Source organism: Manacus candei, unplaced genomic scaffold (assembly GCF_025592945.1).
Source record: "Manacus candei isolate 608988 ecotype Guabito, Panama unplaced genomic scaffold, ASM2559294v1 h1tg000008l, whole genome shotgun sequence".
In the NCBI taxonomy this organism is placed as follows: domain Eukaryota; kingdom Metazoa; phylum Chordata; class Aves; order Passeriformes; family Pipridae; genus Manacus; species Manacus candei.
The window spans coordinates 4,095,609-4,118,435 of record NW_026138056.1 but is presented as its reverse complement, the minus strand read 5'-3'; the positions used below and the strand labels follow the sequence as shown (position 1 = coordinate 4,118,435).

Sequence of the window (22,827 nt, the reverse complement as noted above, 5' to 3'; positions counted from 1 at the left end):
GGTGGCACCATCTGAGGTCTGCTGTAGCCATGACCTTGTTCACCCCCAGCTTTCCTGTGGATACCCTTCTAACACCTAACTGCCAGAGTCTCCACAAGAGAACGAGTCCTTAGCAAAGGACTTTAAATAGAATTTCAATGTTATGTTTTACTGCTGAATTTTGGATTTTGGTATAAATCTGTCTTGGATGCTAAATGTATAGTGTATTGCAGGGCTAAATGTATAGTGCTTTCTTTAATGATTATTTCTCTATGTTTAGATGTCATGACGTTAACATTTTATCATATAGTTGCATTATCATTTACATTTGGAGAATTCAGTCCAAAATATCCTTTTCTCTTGGACTTAACTCCGAAAATTGTTTTGAAACTTAGAGGTCACTAATTGCATGATTTTAAGGAGACTAGATGATAAAGAAGAGTCATGAGTTCACTCTTTCAGCAAAATCCATATTTTCTGCTTAATCATAGACTTTTATACAAATGCACAGTTTAGAAACAAATATTCATTTCACTGCAATTTAAACAACAGAATTTTAAAGTAGTATACACCTTGAATTGAAATTACTGATATAGAGTGAGTTGGCTCATCTCTGTGGTAATGTAACACTGGATGCAGAAGATTTGAGTTCTCCTGAAATGACAAAAGATAGTTAAGACTGTATTTTTTTTTTTTTAACTTTCATGAACATTGTCAACAGAATTAGCTTAGTAATATCTCTGGAGGTCTACTTGAAAAAGATTTGTAAGCATAGTTGGTTTTTATGTATTCTTTGGTCGTCTTCTGAAAAATCATTGGTAATACACTGCAATATACAAAGTATTACTGTCGGCGTACTTGTTGGTATTTTTGACTTTGCAAACAGATGTTGCACAGCACTCCACAGGTGCTTCTATAATCTTAATTTTTCACTAAGTGTTTACCAATTCCAGTTCCAGTTTGACCTGGAACAGTAGAACATCTTCTTAAATGTACTCCTCAATTCTGGGCTTCGAAATGCAAAAATCATAGGGTCAATGATTGCATTGCACATTATGAGTGTTCCATTCACATGGAAAATGGACATGTAGCAAGCACAGTAAGGGTTATGTGGGCAAAACCTTGCTAAGAGAATGTGAAGAACAAAGGGGGCCCAACAGCAAAGGAAAACTCCAAGAAAAATAGTCAACGTAATTGCTCCTTTCATGTTAGTTCTCTGGTGGACTGTGCTGGTGGGCAGTGAGGCAATCATTTTAGCATGAGATCGAGCCAGGAGGAACATATGGACATAGAGGCACAGTATAAAAAACATCATTAGAGGGAACAGGATAGTGAAGGGAATGACTGTTGCAGCTTCATAGGAGAAGAGGGCAATGGCAATGCTACTGCCAGCACAGAACGTCCAAATGACTGCCAGGATAACCAAGGCCCTTCTCAGTGTCATGATATTATGGTACCGCAAAGCATAGAAGATAGTGATGTATCGATCTGCTGCAATAGCCAACAAGCTGAAAATAGATCCCAGTAAAGACAGAATGAACATGGAATCCATGGCATCATCCAGTTTTTTCTCAAAGTCCCCATGACGTGTCAGGTATCCCATTTTGCACAAGATGATAAAGATGTTCTCCAGAGTTTTGTACAAGCTACCTAACATGTCTGAAATGGCTAAACTGCAAATGAAAAAGTACATGGGCAAATGCAAGTTCTTATTTCTAACAACAGCAATAAGGATAAGCAGATTTTCCAGTATCCCAGCAGCAGCAACAGTAAAAAAAACTTCCTCTGGCACCACAACCTGGATGCAGTCAGTGACATTTAAGGAAAAATCACTTATATTTTCAAGGGAAGGAATGCTTGTCTGCCCTGGGTGTTTGATTAAGTTGAAAGGCCTCTCAGTGCTCATCTCTTCTGGTCGTGGAAAGGTTCTGGATCACTGTTTTTTAGGTTTGGCTTTATTCTGAAGCTGACCTGTGAGTCAGACCATTCTTCTTTTGATCAAGGTTTCCTCCTTCATGTGAAGCAATTTTAAGACTTAACTGAAAGATTTGGAATTTCTCCTACAATAAAACATGTAGAAACATAAATATCAAGAAGAAATTTACCACACAGATAAGGCAAAAATAGACATTTGAAATATCACCTACTGTGATGGAAAACACATATATCATCACTAAAGAGAGGTACAATTGGATTAGATAAAATAAGACCTGTTCAAGGCTTCACTGAACCTTAGAGAAAATCAAAGTGTAAATTATCTCTTAGCTTCAAAGTAGTTTTAAAAAATAGGTATAGTTTTCTTTACCAATGGGCATACCACATTTACTGAACTAATCTGACAGACTTCAAGAGTTTGGCAATCTTTAGTGGCCTGGCCCAGCTGTTTTCTTTGAGAAAGTCTGGCATTTCTCGCATGATTTGCAGTTTAATAGACACAAATAAGACCAATGCCAAGATAAACTGTTGTCCAGAACAGCAACATGTTTACCACCACACTGTTGATGGTGCAATGAAATACCCTTAATTTAGATGTGAACATTTGTAAATATTGATGTTTTTAGAAGCATGTTAGATAGTAGTGAGAGGCTTCCTTTTAATTTATATTGAAACTGTAATTTCATGAAATTTCATGAAAGTATTTCTAAGATCCAAAGTACAATCTTTTCTTTTCTGTATTTTACAACCATCTATTAGACTGAATGTTTATTTCAGCATCAAGATGATATTTTCCTTTCTCCATAATGATCCTGATCTAAACTACCTCAAAGCATACAGGAATCTTTCAAAAAAAATAGGCTTTTTACTTTTTTCATTAATGTTTAAATAGATACAATATTAATTTAGCTCAGATATGACCCATAAATTATAAGACACATTTTATCCTGTCATTTTTATAGCCCGTCTTGCAAAACACACATGCAGTTGCTATTTGGAAAACCCCCTTCTTTAAAAAACTGATATATTTTCACTGACAGGATTGTCAGGCATTGGAACAAGCTGCCCAAAGTAGTGGCTGAGTCACCATCCCATGAGGTATTGAAATGATGTGTAGATGTGGCACTTGGGGGCATGGTTTAGTGGAGGACTTGGCAGTGCTGGGCTAACAGCTGAACTTGGTGATCTTAAAGGTTTTTTCCAACCTAAATTACTCAATGATTCTCTCTCTGTTTTCAAGTTTAAAACAGGTTTGTTTGACACTTTCATACCAATAAGTCTTAAAATTCCTTTGGACATTTGTTCATCGTCAGGGTTGTTGAATACCATAATACACTGTTACTATTCCACAGGGAGAAGTCAAAATTTTAATTATTTTGCATGTAAACAATACTATCTGCAAGTGTCAATATCTGTTATCAGGGCAGCTGAACTGCTATCTGGATGTGATTAGCCCTAATGGAGATGGATGTATTTTGCATCTTTTCTGTGGAAAACAGGTTTCTAAGTTGTGTTTGCTAATGTCATCTGCTGAGATTTCCAGTAAGGTGCTACTTGTGGTACAGAGTGCTGAGATTTGGACCACCTGCCTTCATGAATTTGATTGAAACAAGCTCACTTAAGGAAAGTATTCAGGAGACTACCCACACATATGTGAAAACATAGGCTGTGTAGTGGAGTAAGTGAACTGTATTGCACTGCAGCATGCATGAACATTCCAAAGAAAATTAGGTCAGCACCTGTCAGTATGTGAAGGAAGGAGTTACTAACAAGAATAAGAGACTTGACAACGTCTTTGTAATGATATGTTTTTCCTATTCTCACCTAGAGCTGCTGTCAGAGTCAAGTTTTATGATTTCTAATCTAGCAATCTGTTTAACAATTTTCACTCTCTACAGAAAGACAACACAGACACTTCAGACAAAACCTCATTTCAATTGGATTTAAACAGGGAATCAGTCGGCAAAAATATGTTTATGTCACTGCTTTCTCAGAACTGTTTTTTCATAATGCATCTCTCTTGACAGTCATATCGCTGAAATAATCTACCTGAAAAACATGAAGCTTCCTTCACTGAAAACATATAATATTATGAATGGCATGATATATCACATCTGTTGCTTATAATTTTACAGTGACGTTTTAGTAAGTACAACATTTGGGCAGAAGAGAAAACTTATAAGGACTTTAGTGCATTCACAGTAAACTGAATAATTACATCACTTAATGTTGTTTCCAAACAATAGAAAGCCAGAAAAAGACATTCTTGTTTCAGAGAGTCTCATTTCAGCATATTGCACACTGTTTTATTAGGTTTCCATCAACCTAATTTCATTTAAGGTCTCATTTAAGGTCTAGGAATAAGTTTTTCTGACTAGCAAGAAACGTAAAACACTCAAAAAGCAACAAATGATAACAGAAGACCTTTACATCTGAAACACATTTGCAAATGCAGCTGTATAGCAAAAAAATGCAGAAACCTCTACCTATCATTTTTCATGTTAACATCATGTCCTGGGGCAGAAATCATCAGGTCAGTAACATTGGATACTCAGAAATACGTTTTATCTGGAAAGAGGCAGTCTCCTGAGCAGGTATAATGAGCAATGAGCTGATGGCAACAGTGAAGTTACTAAAAATGCATATATTTGTAATATTACCAAAAATTTCTATTCAGTTTGTAGTTATCTAAAGCAAGACAAAGCAGCAAACTGGGAAAATGGAAGCCAGGACCAGAAATTGTACTGACAATATTGTACAAACTTAGGAAACAAATCAAAGTCAAACTAGCTATCAATTGTATTCATCACCGTGATTACAGTGTGACTCTTTAAAACACTCTTGTCACTTGGAAAGCACGTTTGCACTGGTTTATATTACACAACTAAGAGTCAGCAGTGGTACTTCTCCTGGTACAAGGCTGAGAATGCATCTGTGGATGCTGGGAGCTCCCAGTACTCCTCAGGATCAATCTTGGACAGAAAGCACAACTGTCTCCTGTCTGCCCAGTGCCTACTGATAACTAAAATACAATTTTTTCTATGGTAGAAATGCAATGAATTAGCATCTGAAAGGTCTGGGAATAATAGGTCTGCACTTGATTTTTTTTTTAATTGGATGAAAACTTATTCATTAATAAATAAACAATACACTTCCCCTCAATCCCAAAATGTTAAATAAACTGACCTAGTCAGCTGTACTAGTAATAAAAGTAATTTCAGTTGCAAGCTATAATGATAAGATAAAGAAATTATATACCCTAAATACTGTATAAAATCCCAGGTATTTTTTTTTGCATCTATTATTTTTTTAATAGCAAACTATATATCCCTTTATCAGAGAGACCCCAAGGTGTACTTGTTCTTTAGATAGCTGGCAGTAAATAAACCCAGAAAGGGTACAGAGTAGTCTCTTCAGATTTTGGACTGCACAAAACAGCTGAGATAACTAGACAATTATGTAGATGCAATGATTTCTTTCCAGAGCCATTAAAGGTAATAATTCTCTGTTCTATGCGTATAAATGTTTTGAAAAATGTAATTCATTAGGAATGAAACAGAATAAGTGGTTTGTGTATCAAACACAGTATATACAGCATGTTTCACAATCCATTCAGTGTGTGTGGAGGTGTTTATTTGTCACTTGAAATACCACAACTTTTTCTCAATCCTAAACTCTCAAATATATTAGCCCTTTCCTCTGATGTCGTTATCTCTAGCATTTAATCTCCAAAGCTATCCAGTGTATAAACTCTCACTGCTTTAAATAAAATTACCTCTATCATTGGGGTACCTGGTTCCCCTTCTAAAACTTGGTCCTAGTGGAACTGGCTATGCTGCCTGATGCTGCTTAGGATGACCTTCTTTGAAAATGCCAGCCAAAGTTTCATGGATGGCAACTATGTACTTTTTTCAGTCAAACCTAGCCAAAATGTTACAATTTTTTATCAAGATACATTTGAAAAAAAAACTATGGACTATTACCTTTTGTCTTGTTTTCAGCTTTTCCAGGTGTACCAGGCATTTAAGAAGGAAACAAGTCTCTCAAAAATATGGATGTGGACGTTTAATTTTTAAGAAGCTGTTAAAAAAGCAAAATAACAACTTTTTTTTTCCCTTTTTTTCTTTTTTCTTCAGTAGGCAGGCAATGGCTTTCAAGGGGATAAAGGTGACTGGACCTTTTATAGGCAGGTGAGCTGTGAGGACAGGAGGATCCTTACACTTGCTAATGGGCATTTCTTTTTGCTTACCAGCTGGGCTTAGCTCTGAACAAGAAAATAAGTGAAAAAACCACACAGAGCCCGATTCTGCCTTGTCCTGCACACTGTATAGTGCTTTACAGTTGTTAAAAGTAACTGTGTAAGAAGAATTATTCTACGATATATAGACTGCTAAGGGTCCTGTTAGCTTCTCTACCTCCTGTAGCTCTTCTGGCCATAATTAAAGTGAGAGTCACTGGCTATCTCAGAGTACTTAAACTGTCTCACTGAATTCTAGGTTGACTGTGCTTAAGGTACCTCAACATGGCCTGTATAAAAAAGCCTGAACAGAAACATTTCTGCTTGAGGAACAGTAGCGGATTATAAATGAAACATCCTCAGCTTCAGTCGTTAAACTCTTGAAGGGAAGAGTTTCCTCAGATAAACTTGATTTTAAATCTCTCATCATTTATTAAACAGACCCAAATAATGCAGGAAGCATCCAAGAAAGTTGCTAAAATTTAGTGGAAGCACAGTTTTTCAATAGTGTATAAACATTCTTCCTTTCTGAAGCAATTTATGAACATTCTTTTTTTTTTTTTTCTTTCTGGAGGAGAGCTGACTGGTAACTTCATGAGAGGTTACAGTTTCACAGCAAGCTCTGAGCCACCTGAGCAACTCAGTGTGGTGAAAGGCAAATTTCCTGCTCTCCCTTTCTACCTGCACTTCTTTCAGGTTATCTCCTGTTATCTCCCTGGAGCATTCCAAACCTTTTCTTCCCTAAACAGCTATGGCAATTATTATGTGTATGTATCACATTTTCTCCTTATTGCCAGGGTGTACCCTGAAAATGGGGTATGCTGATAGGGCTGACTTGTGCAGAGGCTGCAGCACACTGAACTGGCGTGCCTGCAAGCTACCACACCTACCAGTTTGTTCAGGGTAAACTAACTCTGACTTTGTGAGCATTATGCCAAAAACTATGTTTCTACCAGTGGCAAGACCATGCTATTTCTATCCAGCTCAGACATCCCTAGCAGCATAACAATCTATGTACAAACACCAGCATGGGTAGTTCCTTGCTAGTGAAACTCGGATGCCAGGGTTCCTCCTCTATGAAGTCTGATTAACCAGATCCTTCCTCTTAGGAAACTTTCCAAAAATTTCCTTTGGGAATCCTGCTGAAAGTATTGGTGTTTCTCATCAGGAACCGACAGGGCAAAAAAAGTGTCCATTTGATAATTTTCTCTCATGCAAAACTAAAAAAAAATCTATATTTCACAAACTTTGTTCAGCAGACACTGAATGAAACAGCAGCTGTGAATGGCAAAAGAGCAACAGCATTAATTTCCATCCTCTTCTGAATGTGAACAGTTTCAGTCACTGGCATTTAGGTGTAACAGAAAGATCTCTTTCCAAGGAAGGTCTTTCAGAAACTTGAGTTTCCCCTGCTTACTGTTGTAGGTACATGCTAGAAAAAAGTACCATGTAGTCAGAGAACAGTAAGGTAGTTGGACTCTTTGCTTACGTTTCATTTTTCAGATGCCAGAACCTGTATCTTTTCATCAAAGTAAATATTGTTCATGTGAAAAACTAATTTAATACAGAATACAATAATTGTAGTTTTCATCTAATATTTTTCCTTCTAAGTATTTTAAAAAAATTTTGATTCTTTAAAATTATAGTCTAGGTAAAACAATATTAAATAAGGGTGTGTGAGAACTGTTAGGAAAAATTAAGATACTATGATACCTGGTGTTGTTTTATCATATCATATTTTGAAATTTTATGAACAACTGCAATTAGTATCCATGATGGATTAGATAATTTATTCTTTTGCTTTGATCTCCCTCTAGTGTTCTAGGGTTAGCCAGGTGTTAATGACTGATTACAGCTATTCTGATACCTCACATGTGTGGACATTATATTAAATATTTTGTTGCCTAAACTCAAGTTCATGTACTGTCATCAGACATAAATAAATACTTTTTGTACAAGCATGTTCTCTGCCATGTATCTTGGAGATTTACTGCATCAGAATAATGAATATACATCCTGTATGATTTCAATGTCTACTACTTTCTTAGAAATAGCTTTACACTGATAGAGACGGTACTTTCTGAAGAAAAGAGCAGAGACAAAAAAGGGAAGAGTATACATACACAAGTTAATTGCAAAAAAAATATTGTTGTCTGTAAAGCTATACATATATCAATTGGGCTAATTGCTAGCAAAATATTACTCATATGATTAGAACTGTGGCTTCCCTATGAACAGCATTTCTAGAGTGAAATTAGGCTTCTAATTTAGAATTAGAAGCCTACTTTAGAATTACTGAAATTCTAAAGGTAAGATATGAGTGTATATGTTGATTGAGAATTCTATATAGTATGTTTTTCCTGAGTTTGAAAACTGTAAGAATTTTCTGACCAAATCATACAGTGGACAGACTGGAGGTCTTGCAAAGATTACAGCTGAAGAAAATTTAAAAGTTTGGTTTACTTCATATGAATACTTCTTTTACTTTTCCCCTTAAGATCAGCATTGAAATAACACGATTATGTGTTCATTAATGAAAAATGCCACTATCAGGAAAGATTTCCTTATTTGCATTTAAGGTTAGGTATATTCAATATGTTGTGATTTTGATGCCAACAATAGAAAATAAAATAAAGTTTCTAAGCTATGTAGAAAGTAACTGGCCAGGATTAGTCTCCTCTGTATGGTAAGAGTGTAGCTTCATTAAAAACATGCATATCCCTGGGTACTTCAGCAAAGGTACTGAAAGCAAGAAAAGTAAAAATGATTAAGAAAAGATGGTCTGAGTTCTCAATATACTAAAAAAAAAATCTTTGCAGTAGCAGAGGGGAAAAGGAATTATTTATGGTGTTTATGAATGAAATGTCAAGAACTCTTAAAATGACAGAAAGAAAAAGAACTTAAAGCTGAAAAGTCAGGAAATGTTTTCTAACTGATTAACTCCTTGTAGCAGTATAATTTTTCACATACAGTTGCTGCAACTGTAAGATGTGCTGTTATCTCAAGTACCTGGAACTAAAAAAACTGCATATAGTGTTGGAGGTTATATAAAGGCACTTGTTTTGTCATGAAGCATAAACACAGAATACTCACAAAGTCATTAGTGAAATAATCCTTTTCATATCAAGCATGTAGACAATTTGTTGAATGTGAGAGATCTATAGAGAGATAAACCCAGGACCTGTAGAAAATGAACTAATGTACTCCTGACTGGTATTTTGCTTCCTTATCCAGTAGTTACACTTCAGAGGGGTCTTTTCCCCAGTGCAGATAGCACGTTGTGCCCTGCAGGTGGGGAACTTTTTCAAGTCATTTAATACACAGCTATCAGGGAAGAGAATGAAATTCAGTGAAGATTTCCTAAGTGATCGTGAGAGTTGTTTTTTTCTTTTGCTCTCCATAAAGCTAGTGTTGCTTTGTAAAGTTGTGATACATTAAGGAATATAATTATTGTGATACACTAAGAAATATAATTATTAGTCTATTGCAATTTTGAACAACATACTCTATCTAAAAAAAAAAAAAATCCAAACAAACCTTGCTGTGCCTGATGCAAGTAATTGCTTTGGAAGTGATGCACTTATACCCTTTGCTAACATCCTTCACCCTAGTAGATCACTAGAGTGACTTAGTGACAAGTTACAAATATATGTTTCTTTATTAAGATTGTAATGGGAGGATTCATGTTTCTTTGAAATATTAGTTACTGTGCCCCAGACTTTGTAGTCTGCTTTTATTACACTATTTTTTCTTATTTGTTTGAGAATAAATTAATTTGAAGTCTATATATAGCTGTAACTTTCTACAAGGAATGAAAAATTATATTGAATTTGAATACATGACAAATAGCTCTTTGGTTCACTGTAAAAATAAAGAGGCCTTCAAGTGACATTTCTGGAGGCCATCGCTCTGTTCTTACTCTTTCCAGTAAATCATTGTTTGCCAGTAATAATGCCATCACAGAAATGTTATCAACAAGTATCAAGGAAATCTCTTTTACACAAAAGCATTAACCATTTCTTGAAAAAGAAGTTCTGTGTTTCTGCTCTGAGAAAGCAGTACTCCTAGATTTTCCTTTAGGACCCATTCATCTTTTCTCTGGTTGTGTTTGCTTCAGTAGTTGCAAACAAAATAATAGTCAAAGTAGATTGTACCATTAGAATAATATTTAATATTTTTAAACGACAGAAAACAAGAATATGGATTTACAGCATTTAAGCACATTATCTTGTAAACCCAGGTATGTCTTATTGAAAAAAACATGCATAAAAGATAAAGTATCTTCTTTCCTGAGAATTACTTAAAAGTACCATTGTGCTTTTTATCTTGCTACTGAACAAGTAAATTTATATCTCTTTATGCTAAAAAGTAAAAATAGTAAAAAGACAATGATTAAAAAATGAATTCAATAGATGGTTATTTTCTCTGGGAAATGTGTGGGCTGAGCAGGGTCAAGAAAATACCTCTTTGAGATGTGTTTTTTCAGAGCCATCTTCATCCCATATGTCTGAGAGGGAGAATGAATAGAAAAACAGAAGTGGAAAGACTTAAACCTGGATTTTGCAAGCCCATAAAAATCTGCTTGCATTTGGAATAGTGGCCACATTAAACTTTACACTGGTTGCATGTCTGCATTCAGTGCTAGAATGGTTTCTGTTATAGGTAGAAGACATACAATCTCATTGAAAAAGGTGTGCTGTCACCCAAAGCCACCTCTGGAGAGGAGTGGGAGGTTTATGAAGAGACCCTAAATTAGGTCATTCTAGCTTGTCTTTTCCATGCATTAACATATGGAGCCCCCGTGGCAACGATGCTGTGGTAGAACAGGTATTTCTGCTTCTGCACAAGTACCACAGAATTACATGCATATATGAGCATGTGTGTGTGTGTGCATGTGGTGAAATTTGGCTTCTGCTTCTGGTCTGAAAAAAGTATTGAGGAAAATCAGAGAATTAATATTAATTCAGGTATCTACAACAACATGTGTAAGTTATAGGCATTTGCTGTGCCCCAATTTTCCTTGTGGTTATCTGCTTCAAGGCAGAGACTGCTGCTGTCCACTGCCTTCCTCTGATGTGGATTAACTATCTCCAAGTATTGGCAATTAGAATGCATCAAAGCACACAGTCTACTGAGAAATCTATAACTATCAGGTAGATCAATGGAATTATTCAATGTTTACACTTGAGTGAGAACGGAATTTGGTTTCCCTCAGCAGACTGAATGAAACAAAACTATACCTGACAGCAGTAGCCCTCCTTAGATAATTCCCAGTCCAGATCCAGAAGAAGACTCATTGATGACCAGTTAAAAGGTTTCTGAGGGATGTGTGGCCTCTGGCTGATGCAGTGAAAAAAAACAGATGAAGAAGGAAAAGCAGTGTACAAAAGATAAGAAACATTTCAGTAGAAATTAATTTCTTCAGGTGGTAAAGTAAAAAATCTTACTCAAGTTTCATACAAGAGGTATAAAACCTCTGCCAAAATTTTGCTTTAAAGAAGATGAAAGATTTTAGAGAACATCAGAAATATGGCACTTTGTTTCACAAATAACATTGCATTTTTCACTAATTTATCCAAGGATAAATATATCTGACATTAGATATATTTAGTAAACCTCCACTTACCTGCTAGAGAAATAATGTGTGAGTCAGTTTGCTGGTAACTCTGAGAGAAAGATTATTTATAAAGCAAATGAAACCAGCATAGTCTTTGCGTAAGGGAAAGATTGGAACATCTAAATCAAAGAGAACGACATTTGTTTCATTGGCATAACCTTGAATTAGGGTCACTTTAAAATAAATCATCTGCTGTCTCTTGAAACATTCATAAGAAAGAAAAACAAAATATGCCCAGTCAAAAGAAAAATATTTTGCTTGAAATGGATTACCCTTTCAGCCACTCCTGATCTTTATAACCTCCCCTCCTAATATTTGGCAGGAGGAGTCTGTAAATCAAGGAGACTATTCACAAAAGGACCATAATCCGTGTTATAAATAGTATTTAAATAGTCAGGTAGATAGCTGAGATGTCATATGATGTTCATTGCCCATTAAGATGACTGTCACTGTGTTTGTTTTTCAATCTAACACCTCTACTAAAGACCCAACTGGTGGCTGAACTGAAAAGTTAACGAGGTAGGGAGAGCTCCAAAAGTTCAACTGTATTAGTCTGAATAAGTTTAAGTGATAATTACAGAGAACTGTAATTCAGGTCATGAAGGTAAAAATATGTACTGAGCTTTAACAATATTCTATAAAGAGCTGGTAGGCCCTACTACTGAAACAAATAGGAGGGAACAGCATAAGTGAGTTACCTTAGGGAAAGAATTCACAGTTGGATCTATTAATTAGCAATTAAATAGCAATGCCCAAAAGCAGAATTATATTCTTAACTGTATAAACTGATAAAATTTGTTTGCTTCGAGGGAACCAAAGGAAAGTTCAACTCTACTACAGAAAGGGTGAATTCAGGCTCAAGAACCAAAGATTGAATTCATCTGTGTGCAGAAGGACTGGTAAAAACACAAACCCTCTTCAATAAGCAGTTTGACAGCTCTAGTGAGAGTCATTTGGATCTCTGGAACTTAATTATTAGAGAAAAAAAGGCTTAGCAACACATTCGAAGGGAGGGGACCTGAAAAATAAAAAAAAGTTCATAAAATGTAAAATATATTCATTATCTTTGAGCATCCTTCAGATTGCCAAGGAGGAAAGAACTGTCTCACTCTTACTCTTTCTGTCCTGAGTTGCACACAGGTTTCATCTTTGCTTTTAAATTCCTTTTCTTTAGAGAAGTTGGGCCTGCTGAGTGCCATTGTGATACAGAAACGGGTGGTGGAAGAATAGGACAAAGTCAAGACAACTGATGTCACAAGAGTGCAGAACATTTTTTTACTATTTGTTTTCACTTGCATTGTCCAACATTTAAAAAAACTCTTTCAAATGCACCTGGTTATGGTCCTAGCTCTTGAGTGCCAGCTTCAAGGGTACTCATGCTTTATTGTGTCAGGTGGTTTTTCTAATGTTAATGTTTGCGTTTTCTGTTTTGTGAAGGAAAGGTGTGTAAATATGAATGGACATGTCAGAGACAGGCTAAGAGTTATTTGATTTTTTTAAATATCACTATGTAAAAACAGATGTACTGTGATGAATCACAATGAAAAAAACAGCTAGAATTGCACATCATAAATAAAAAATGAATCCCTGTTATCGCACTGCATAAAATATAGTGTTTCTATTTAAGGATCCATTAAATCAGTAGATAATTCTAGTCTGAAAGATGAAAAATGCAAAGTAATTAGAGAATGACCTTATCACTTGACAAACTTCTTACAGTGATTTTACCAGTTCTGTGCTTAAACGACTATGGCCAATCTAATAGTTGTATTGCATAAGTTTTCATCCCACTGTGTTTCATTTCTCAAGAGCACAGCAGGAAATAAACAGTATTTTCACAACATGTGAAGAGACAAAGAGATCTAGAAATTGTAGCAGTAAAAAGCTCTATAAATAGTCCAGGCTTTCAAGGAGGAGACATGATTGGTAAAGTTGACTAGAAGAAGTGTGAGTGAAAACTGGGGCCTCAGGCCAAGAGAAACACAGATACTATTTCCACAGTATACATTTTTTTCCATCTAGTAGACAGGGAATACATCGACTGTAGTTGATTATCAATATTAAATACTTAGCAAAGTCTCAGATTCTGTAGCCATGACCTTTAGGAAAAAAAAGGAAGCATGGATTTAGCCTGCCATTTGATTCTTGCTTAAGAACAGATCTGTTAGGTCCTTTTTCATTTCATGCCATTCTCAGCATGCTGTGCAAACTTGGAGCTTTGCATAAAAGGCAACTGTTAGGCTACTCTATCATCAGAAAGCAAATAAAAATCTTCTAGAGACAGATGCCTTAAGGAAACATTAACAGGAGAAGAGGTTTTTCTTAAGCAGAAGACAGACTAATCGTGATTGTCTGGTAAATAAAAATATGTAAATATTTGCAAAATTATTACTAATAATCCAGTATTTGCACAAAAATACTCGTCATTTTTTGGTGACTTGTAGTGTGAAAAAAAAATTAAGTTTTAGGGAATTTCTGGAGGTAGACTGGTAATAAACTCATCCCTGAGGCAGTGCCATATGGTCTAACTAAGCTCCAACAAGAAGGATTCAGCCAACTTTTTCAGATGTTAGCATGTTTTATCCTGCACACTGAAATACAGCCAGTGTGATGATAAAATCTGGTATTAAAATGCCAGTAGAGAATTTTTTTGGTGAATCTGGGTTAGATAGAGCAGCCCAAGATGCCATGCTGTACCTCTGTCTCCAGCCATCACATTGTGCTTGGTTCCCAGCACCTCACAGCTGAGCACTGTTGAGCATAAATGTATGGTTACAGCGCCACACCCCAGGGAATCTCGATTTATTTGTTAGTAAATACTTACAGTAACAGCAAAGCTACTGCTGTTATTTTCTTGCACTGTGTCGTCCAATCTAGTGTATTGGAGTGAGAGGAAAAGAAGAGCTGGAGCCTTCCCAGCTGTTGTGCCCTTGTTTAATGATATGTGGAAAGGGTAAGTCATGAACCAGCAGCCTGAGGGGGAGTGGGTAGTGGTGGCATGACCCCTTCACCAAGGCAGGCTGGAGGGAGTAGTAAAATAAGGTTGGGGGAGATAAGGTTGGCTATGTGACTGTGGTCTCCTCCGGATTTCTTTAAAATGGAAACCTAGTTTTCTGATCCTCTTACCTTCCTCTGAGGTTATGAGCAGTCAGTTTCTGGTGTCAGCCCAAATGGGAAGCTGCAGTTAATTTTATCAGCCCAAATGTCACAAGAGTGCACTCTCGGCTTTTCATTTCAGAGGCCTTACACGTGTATTAATGCAAATTCTTGCAATAGAATTTTTTTTGCCCTCTTCAATTTTTCTAAAGGAAATTGTCTGTTAAACTTTGTTAAAACCAACAATATAGTCAAGGAGTGTATTCGACTCAGTACATGTAAGGGTTAACTGCAGTTTCATGGTCTACTTAAATGTTAAAACTTATTTTTAAATACTTGGATTTTCTATTTTTATATTGTACTGTTACAAGAATTTTGGGTATAATATTGCTATTCAACGTGAAAGATTAGAAAAGTTTTAAAAGGAAAATCTGGCATTGCTTTTGCTGTGTGAGATGGTTTTCATGCATGTAGTGCAGTGGTCAGATACTTCTCAAATACTGGTGTTCAAGGGGACCAAACTATTTTCTGTAGATGTTCAGTAATTTCAATCAGAAAGTCATGTCAGGAAAATTTACTAATCTTTTAAAAAGTACATTAATTTCTTCAAAAATGAGAACAAGAACAGTTAAAAGGAATATATATTTTATTAAGAGTCATTGACCATCTAGGATAATTCTCCTTTTTTTCTTTCCTAATTACTATTTGCCTTCTCCTCTTTTCCCCTTTATGGAGGTTTTGGGGGACATTCTAACAAAACAAAACCTAGAGGGTACATTTGTTAAGTATTTTCTGCATGATCATCCACTATCAAAATTAATATTTAATTATTTTCACTTTCAAAAGGCAAGAATTGTGGTGCATAACAACAGGCTTTTCAGTTTATAAATTTGTTTGTATGAAGAACTTTATTTTCATGATTGTCTCCCATTTATTTAAATTCCTTGTTTTTGCTTTTTCTCACTAATTTTGCTTTTGCAGTACTGCCAACTATATAATTGCTCTTGATGTAGTTTTCAGTGAAAGCTAGTTTAATTGACACAATTGCCTTTAAAAAATAAACATATCATTAATTTTGCTTTACACTTAGATAAATGACAACATTTGCGTGTAGATTGGGATCATTATACTTTTTAAGAAGTATCTGTAAATATGGTAAAAAACTAGAGATATTGAGTATTATATGAACTTAAAACCAATACAGCCTTCAAGATAGATACAATTTAATTTTTTAACAGGTCTAATCTTTCAAAGTTCAGGAGAAGCAAATACCTTAGAAAGGAAGTATCAAGGACTCAGCATTCTCCTCTTCCAGAACCTCCTGCAAGGCAGGAAAACTTCCCTCTCCTCTTTCTATCCTTATTTATGATAAGCATTGGTAATTGCAGACTGTGGCACAGGTCAGGTAGTTTCGATCGGAAGTCTTCCTCAGGATTGCTTGTTTCTTTTATCATTCACTGCCTGATAGGGAAGCTGTGTTTTATTGCTTGATTGCAAAACATGCATCGCATTAAAGACAACAAAATGAAGTTTCATATAAAGTGATAATCTCTTGACTAGGTCTTCTAGTTTGCTATTAACAGGCAGAAATTTTATTTTTAGTTGGTGTAGTTAATTTAAAAAAACCCTCATAAACTTCAAAATAATTTGCATAGAGAAATAAAATGCAACATGAGAAGATTCTTGATTTGAAATTTAACATTGTATTTATTTCTCATTTAAAAAAATTTCTGAGGAAATCTGAAAGTCTACATAAAGTTTTATATCTTCGTGTTTCCACTTTAGATAGAAGAAACATCAATGGCTTTTACATTAATTAAAGTTAACAAATAAAAATATGGAAAAGAGTAAGTGTAATGACAGGGATAAATATTATGAAAATACACTTTCAGGACAGTAAAATAATTTGTCCACTTGTTGAAATCTGAGATTGAGGAATTGCTTCAGCTGTTATAATTTTTCTTTCTTATCTCGCTCTCAGAAAAGGCTTGAGCCTTGGAGTCCTCAGTGGAACTGTCTGAGGGCAAGAGCAGCACTAAGTCTGTTATTGGTACTGAGCAGCACTAAGTCTGTTTTTGGTACTGAGCAGCAGGGAGGAGAAGGGTAATCCTTTGAAAAAGCAGGTCAAAGAACTCCTTTTATTTTCCTTGTTTCGTTTTGTGCAGAGGTTTCATGTTGGACTGAGACAGCATCCTTATAATCCTAGGTTTGTAGCTGCACTTAACCTGACCACGTGTACTACCTTTTGTTCTATAAAATTCTGATTTATCTTTATTCTTGAAGCTATGACAATAGAGTAAGCTGAATGGGAGGAACAACTTTGGAGAGTGGAATAATGCAATTTAAAATATGACCTCCTAGTGTAGTGACTGATTAGGTGGAGGAGTATTCACTGGAATGGCAAAGACAGCTCATGTAATCTTTATTTCACTTAAACCCAAAAAGATAGACAGCTGAAAGTGCTGCTAGTGCTGAAATCTTTTAATTTACTTTTTCTGATGACCATTACGTATCACTACCTGATAAAAAAACCCCACCATTGTCTAAATGGATTTTTAAAAACAATTTATCTGGATGATCTCTACAGGCATTGACCACTGTTGCATCTCTTTTTTTTAACTTGGACTTTTTTTTTTGACATCTAATTTTTCTTACATTCCATTTATGCCTTTATGAATCAGGTAATTTTTTAAAATGCTATTTATATACTTTCATATTCTGTTTAGTGTGAAATTATTACTGTCTGAAATAACATACTTATAATTTTTGGCATGTAAAGAACAGAGATAATCAATATAACAACTTTGTCTATTGTTTTTCTCTGTTAAGACAATGTTATTCAGCTTTTGCTTTAGGTTTTTGGTAGAAATTGATTGAAAAAATATTTCTTCAGGCATTTTTAGCTTTTTTTTCTCTGACTATTAATTAGTCTACAGCATGCTTTTACTGAATGCTTCATTTGTTTAGTGTGACAGAAAATCAACAAAGACTTGCATTTTGTTCTCAGTCTAGTTTATACCTACCTGCCTATTATTCTCACTAAATACATTTTCCATTGACAGTGTTTGGTTATCTGCTATGTATAATTGAAAAGCCTCTTATATTGTTCATTTGCCATTCTCAGCCATGCATGGGTACGGACACTTGGAGCAAAAAATTGAACGTGTTTGCATTTGTAAATTGAATTCTTTGTTCTTGTATTAATCTTCACAAGTGGCATTTAGGCTCATTAAAAAAAAAAAAAGGAACAAAAAGGGAGAGACTCTGTTCCTGCCACACCACCTTCCCCCCGTAGCCCCCATTTTAAAAAATCTTACTTTCATTCCAAAGCCAAAATATAGTTGGTCTTGGTAGGAAGTGGGGGCAGTAGAGCTTGTGGAAGATTGACTTTTATTGTTCAGTACTGACTGTTTAATTTTTGTAATACAGTCACATAACAAATCCAGTAATGAAGGTATGAGAAAGAATAGATTTACAGCACAAAACTTCATCAAAATAAGAAGGTAGCATAAGAAGACAAAGGACAGAAAATGAAGAAGATTGGCTTAGACACATTGGCTTGGTCTCTATTGCTCCAATGTCTGAGTGCACCATCTTCAACATGTTTGTCTGCATAGTATCATTGAGGTAAGAAAAGTGTCTCAACTCATTTTTTCTAGTTGTTTCTGCCAATGGGTAATTGAGTCATGGAGAAGCCGAAAGGGACTTTACGGTATCTTTGCAGTAAGACAAAAGTTCCTTAGATCTAATTTTAGACTAGCTATTAATATTAGCTCAGCCTTTGTGAACAGCAAAAGCTGCCCAGAACTGTGCTAGAAACTGAGTTTATATGGGCAGATGAGCCCTTAGACCCCCTCACTGTATCCTGCTGCTGTGCATTTACAAGTTGCTTGCATGTGCCTGTACTGACTTCAGCCTTGGCTCCCTGCTGCTGCCATGTCCCAGGGCAGAGCCACAGAAGTGCTTCTTTCTGGAGCTGGTTTGGCCACTTTCCTCTCTAAGACTACAAGGATCACCACAGGAAGAAGAGAGGGGGATGATGATGAAACAGAAATTTCCAGGAACTATCAGGCAAAAACCAAAGGTCCAGCTAGTGAAATATTTTCCTTACAGCAGTAACCATTGGTGGATCAGTTCACTGGATTTGGATTAGTAATTACACTTACTAAAGTGTACTTTAGTACTTTTTTGGGTTTTGGGGTTTTACTTTTTTTATAGTGTGGTTTTCTGACCTCCCTTTGCACTCATGTAAACTTTTAGCCTTCAAAGAATCCTTTTGCAATGTGTTCCTCAGGTTTATGACCTGTGGGATAATTTTTTTCTGTAGGAAGGACGTTCCGCTTTTATTGTATAGAACATGACTCATTTTCGTTTTACGAAGGAGAAGTTGGGTTTTGGTGAGGAAGGAAGACAAGGATAAGGGCATATTAAATATCGGATGATGTCCCAGTTCAGGTTAATTCCCTTCCTATGATGAACAGTGAGCTTTTTTGTATTGTTCTCATGCACTGGGGCTCTGTTTTGTTTTTCTTTTTTTCTGAGAGCTGGACTTTTTTTCTGATTTCTGGCCAGGAATATCTTCTTCTCTAGCTTCAGCATAACCTTTCTAAGTGTTTCAAATTTTTGAGCTGCTTAAACATCCAGGAATTATGTACTATTTAAGCCTCCAAGAATAAGTAAAACCAAAGCTTAAAAACATACAGGTGCTATAAATGGTTTCCAATCCAAATATCCATGTCTGTAGACTGATGATACAAAAGAGAAGGTGCATATATGCACTAGACATTAAAAAAGTGGGCAATGTTCTCTTGTCTCTTCTCCTCACCAGGAGGACTTTCAGCTTCTGTCAGTCTCACTTATGGAGTGCAGGATCTTTGCATCTCTGCACATGGTATCTTTTTTTCCATCTCTAACTCTCTCTCTCACTCCTGCAAAAAGCTACTTGCTTTTGGCTTCAACTCCTTTTTGCCAAATTACCTCCCTGCTGTTTAGTTTTATATATCTTTTGTAAAGGGATTCACCTTGCTGTCTTGTAGTCTCATGACTAGCAGGCAGTTTTCTTTGATGTAGTTTGGCGGTGTTGGTGTATTTTGTTGCCCAAGGGCTTGCTTTAATTTAAATGCAAGATTGTCAAGGCTTAATGAATAGTGTTGTTTATGATCTCTTGTCAGCCCTTGGAACTGCATTCTAAATTTAATTAAAAAAAAACCACAAAGAAAGTAAACATTAGAAATGTGGGGATTCTTCATTTTTAATTTGACCATTAAGATAGAATGAGTTTTCAATGCTAAGCCGTTTATAGGTGGCAAATGGAAAAATTTCCCAGATAATTACATGTGTTTAACTAGTTATAAACTACAGTAAAGATCCTATAACAGGAAATTCGAGCACTGCAAGTGGTGAGAAGGTCTCAAGGAATGCTTCTTGAAAAAAGCCACCATTGAATAGGGTCACAACAGCCTGGACTATTCCTGCTAAGTTGCCTGTCGGGGTCCAAGGCAGCCTGCAAGGCAGAGCCAGAAAGAAAAATGGCCCTGATGGACTTGCCCTGAAACGTGCTCCAGCCAAACTCCATATATGCTGATACCTCACAGTATTTACAGAAATGACGACTCCAGAGGTGGAATTTCTTTCTTGCTTTCCCCTCTTCAGCCTCCTCCCCCCAGCCTTCCTGAACTTTCCATGAATCAGGAAGGCAATTCTGAAGACACCTTGCTCCATAGAACAATATCTCATACCCATTCTCTGAGAGACAAGACCTAAAACCTTCCCGCACCTACAGCTGTGGCATTTCCTGATCATAAAGTTTGAGTTTTTAATTTCTGTTACATTTTGATGGGCTTATCACTGATATTTAGTAGAAGAAGAGATGAAGAGACATCAGGTTTCTCAGCAAGAGGCCATTACTGCCCCAGTCCTTTTCTTCTTTCTGTGATTTCAGCCATCAAGTTGAGTAAAAGGACCAGAAGAGAGACCAGGCTGTTTCCAGCATCCCTCTCTTTTCCACCAATGGGCAGTGCAACTGAATCACCCTAAAGGAACATAAGCAGATGCGATGTTCTGCACCATTCATTCATTGTGGTACAATTTGTATGCAGTGTGAACACAGAATGTATTTGTGAGGTGGGTCTGCCATAACTAGGGAAGCATTGGCACAAGTTTGCTGTGATCTTGAAGTTGTTGAATCAAACACTTTAAAAAAAAATCAGTTAAAAAAGATTTTTCGCACCAGGATTATTAAGTGAAATAGCTAAAACTGAAACAATTCTAAATACATCCAAGAAGCAGAAGAGTGAAGGCCTTGCAACAATCACATTGATCTGGAAAGTTAACACAGAATCCTGCACTTTGACATTCATGTTTGGTCTTTGATGTTTTGTATCAAAGAAAGTTCCCTCCTTCATCTTTTTATTCAGAAAATGTTTTTCTTTAGCAAGTGATGTGTACTTTACCTTTTCATCTTATCCACTGTAGTTCAGGGCTGTTAAAGAACTACATTTGCTCTCAGCGGAACTCGAAATAGCTTGCTCTTTATTCAAAAAGAAGGTGCATAATTACACTAAGCCTGAACAATGAAATAGTTCAGAAAGTGAAAAAATAAACACCAACACAAATAATTTTGTATGGTTTCACACATCCAGTGTACTGATTATGAAAGTTATTTCTATTTAGAGTTATTAACAATAATTCTACCACAATAATTGCTTATGGAATACAAGGTTAATGAGAGAAACGGAAAAATATGACAATAAGGAATACTGCATAATTACTCAAAATGTTATTTAAATCTGAACTTTGAAATAATTTTAATTATCACCTTTTAGGATAATGATATGGCAAAAGGGAGAGGGAGTGCATTTTGCCATCTGTGAGAGATTCATATTCTTGCAAATGCCCATGCACAGCTATAAATACATCTGAGAGTGATTTTGGTACTGGAGTGTTGATAACAACTGGAGTTGAAGAAGTTATTTTGTTTTTCCACTAAGAGGAGTCTGTGCCAGATGAGGAAATACAAGATGGTCAGCAAGAAAGAGCTCGAAAAAAGAAGTGAAATAGGTGGTCATTATGCTAAGAAAATATGAAGAGTGTCTTAAAAGAAAGATTTCTGTAGATTATGTCCATCTCTTTTACTATCTACAAACCTGTCTACTTTGTAAAAGCAGCATTGCAAAGGGCATGATTGTGCATGCAAGATATTGAATAAATGCAAAAGTTTTCATAAGCTGTCTGTACTTTATGGATTTTGGAATAAAAAAGTGTTGCATGTAAACTCTAAGGCATCACCACTGCTAAATTGAAAATTAGGGAGATAAATCTTGTCATAAATGCAAACTATCCACTAGGAGCCATTAGGTTCTTTCATAAAAGCAGTTTTGTGTTCAGAACAGCAACAGCAGTGCAAGGCTTGCTCAAGAAATGTGGAAACCCCTGGTTTGCAAATACGGCTGTTTGACAATTTGGCGCACAGTGCTACAAATAGGCATTACTTTCCAAACTGCCCTATGTGTCAAGCATTTACCAAAATATACAATTTCTAAAGATATGTACAAAATATTCTTTAACTTCAGACTACTTACAAAGAGTTGAATGAATAACACAATGTAACACCAGATTCTAACTCATTTATCCAGACGATGAGAGAGAGTTCAGGGGTGATCTGAATACAGCTTGTAGAAACATAAGTAGTAGTTTCAAAGTAAACGATTTTAAACATCTGAACAAAGTACAAAGGCCCAAACTTGAAGATGGATATATTCAGATTCTCATTTTCTTCTTTATAGTTAATAAGAGGGGCAATGTGTGAAGGGTAATGTAGTGATAATTTAAATCTATGGCCTGCATTGTGCAGGGGGCCAGAATGCATGGCCCTTGCAACAAAGCTTAATTACTAGCTATTGCTCCAATTGGTGATATTAGCCATAAACATCATATTCTCAGAGGTATTTAGTCACTGATTTCA

General features: G+C 35.9%; 1 protein-coding gene across 2 annotated transcripts; it reads right to left on the bottom strand.

Moving 5' to 3' along the window:
- Positions 1 to 843: 843 nt before the first annotated feature.
- MC2R (melanocortin 2 receptor) lies at positions 844 to 12,971 on the bottom strand. Of its 2 annotated transcripts, none has more exons than XM_051773794.1 (4): positions 12,884 to 12,971; positions 11,392 to 11,491; positions 9,245 to 9,309; positions 844 to 2,039 (listed from the first exon to the last, which is right to left on the bottom strand). In XM_051773794.1, exon 4 carries the CDS (start codon positions 1,883 to 1,885, stop codon positions 920 to 922), a length of 966 nt encoding a protein of 321 aa, XP_051629754.1. In that variant the 5' UTR covers positions 1,886 to 2,039; positions 9,245 to 9,309; positions 11,392 to 11,491; positions 12,884 to 12,971; the 3' UTR covers positions 844 to 919. The 2 variants fall into 2 exon arrangements, with proteins under 2 accessions (XP_051629754.1, XP_051629765.1); XM_051773805.1 differs by having other exon boundaries at positions 11,392 to 11,487; positions 12,884 to 12,969.
- Between the last annotated feature and the right edge of the window lie 9,856 nt (positions 12,972 to 22,827).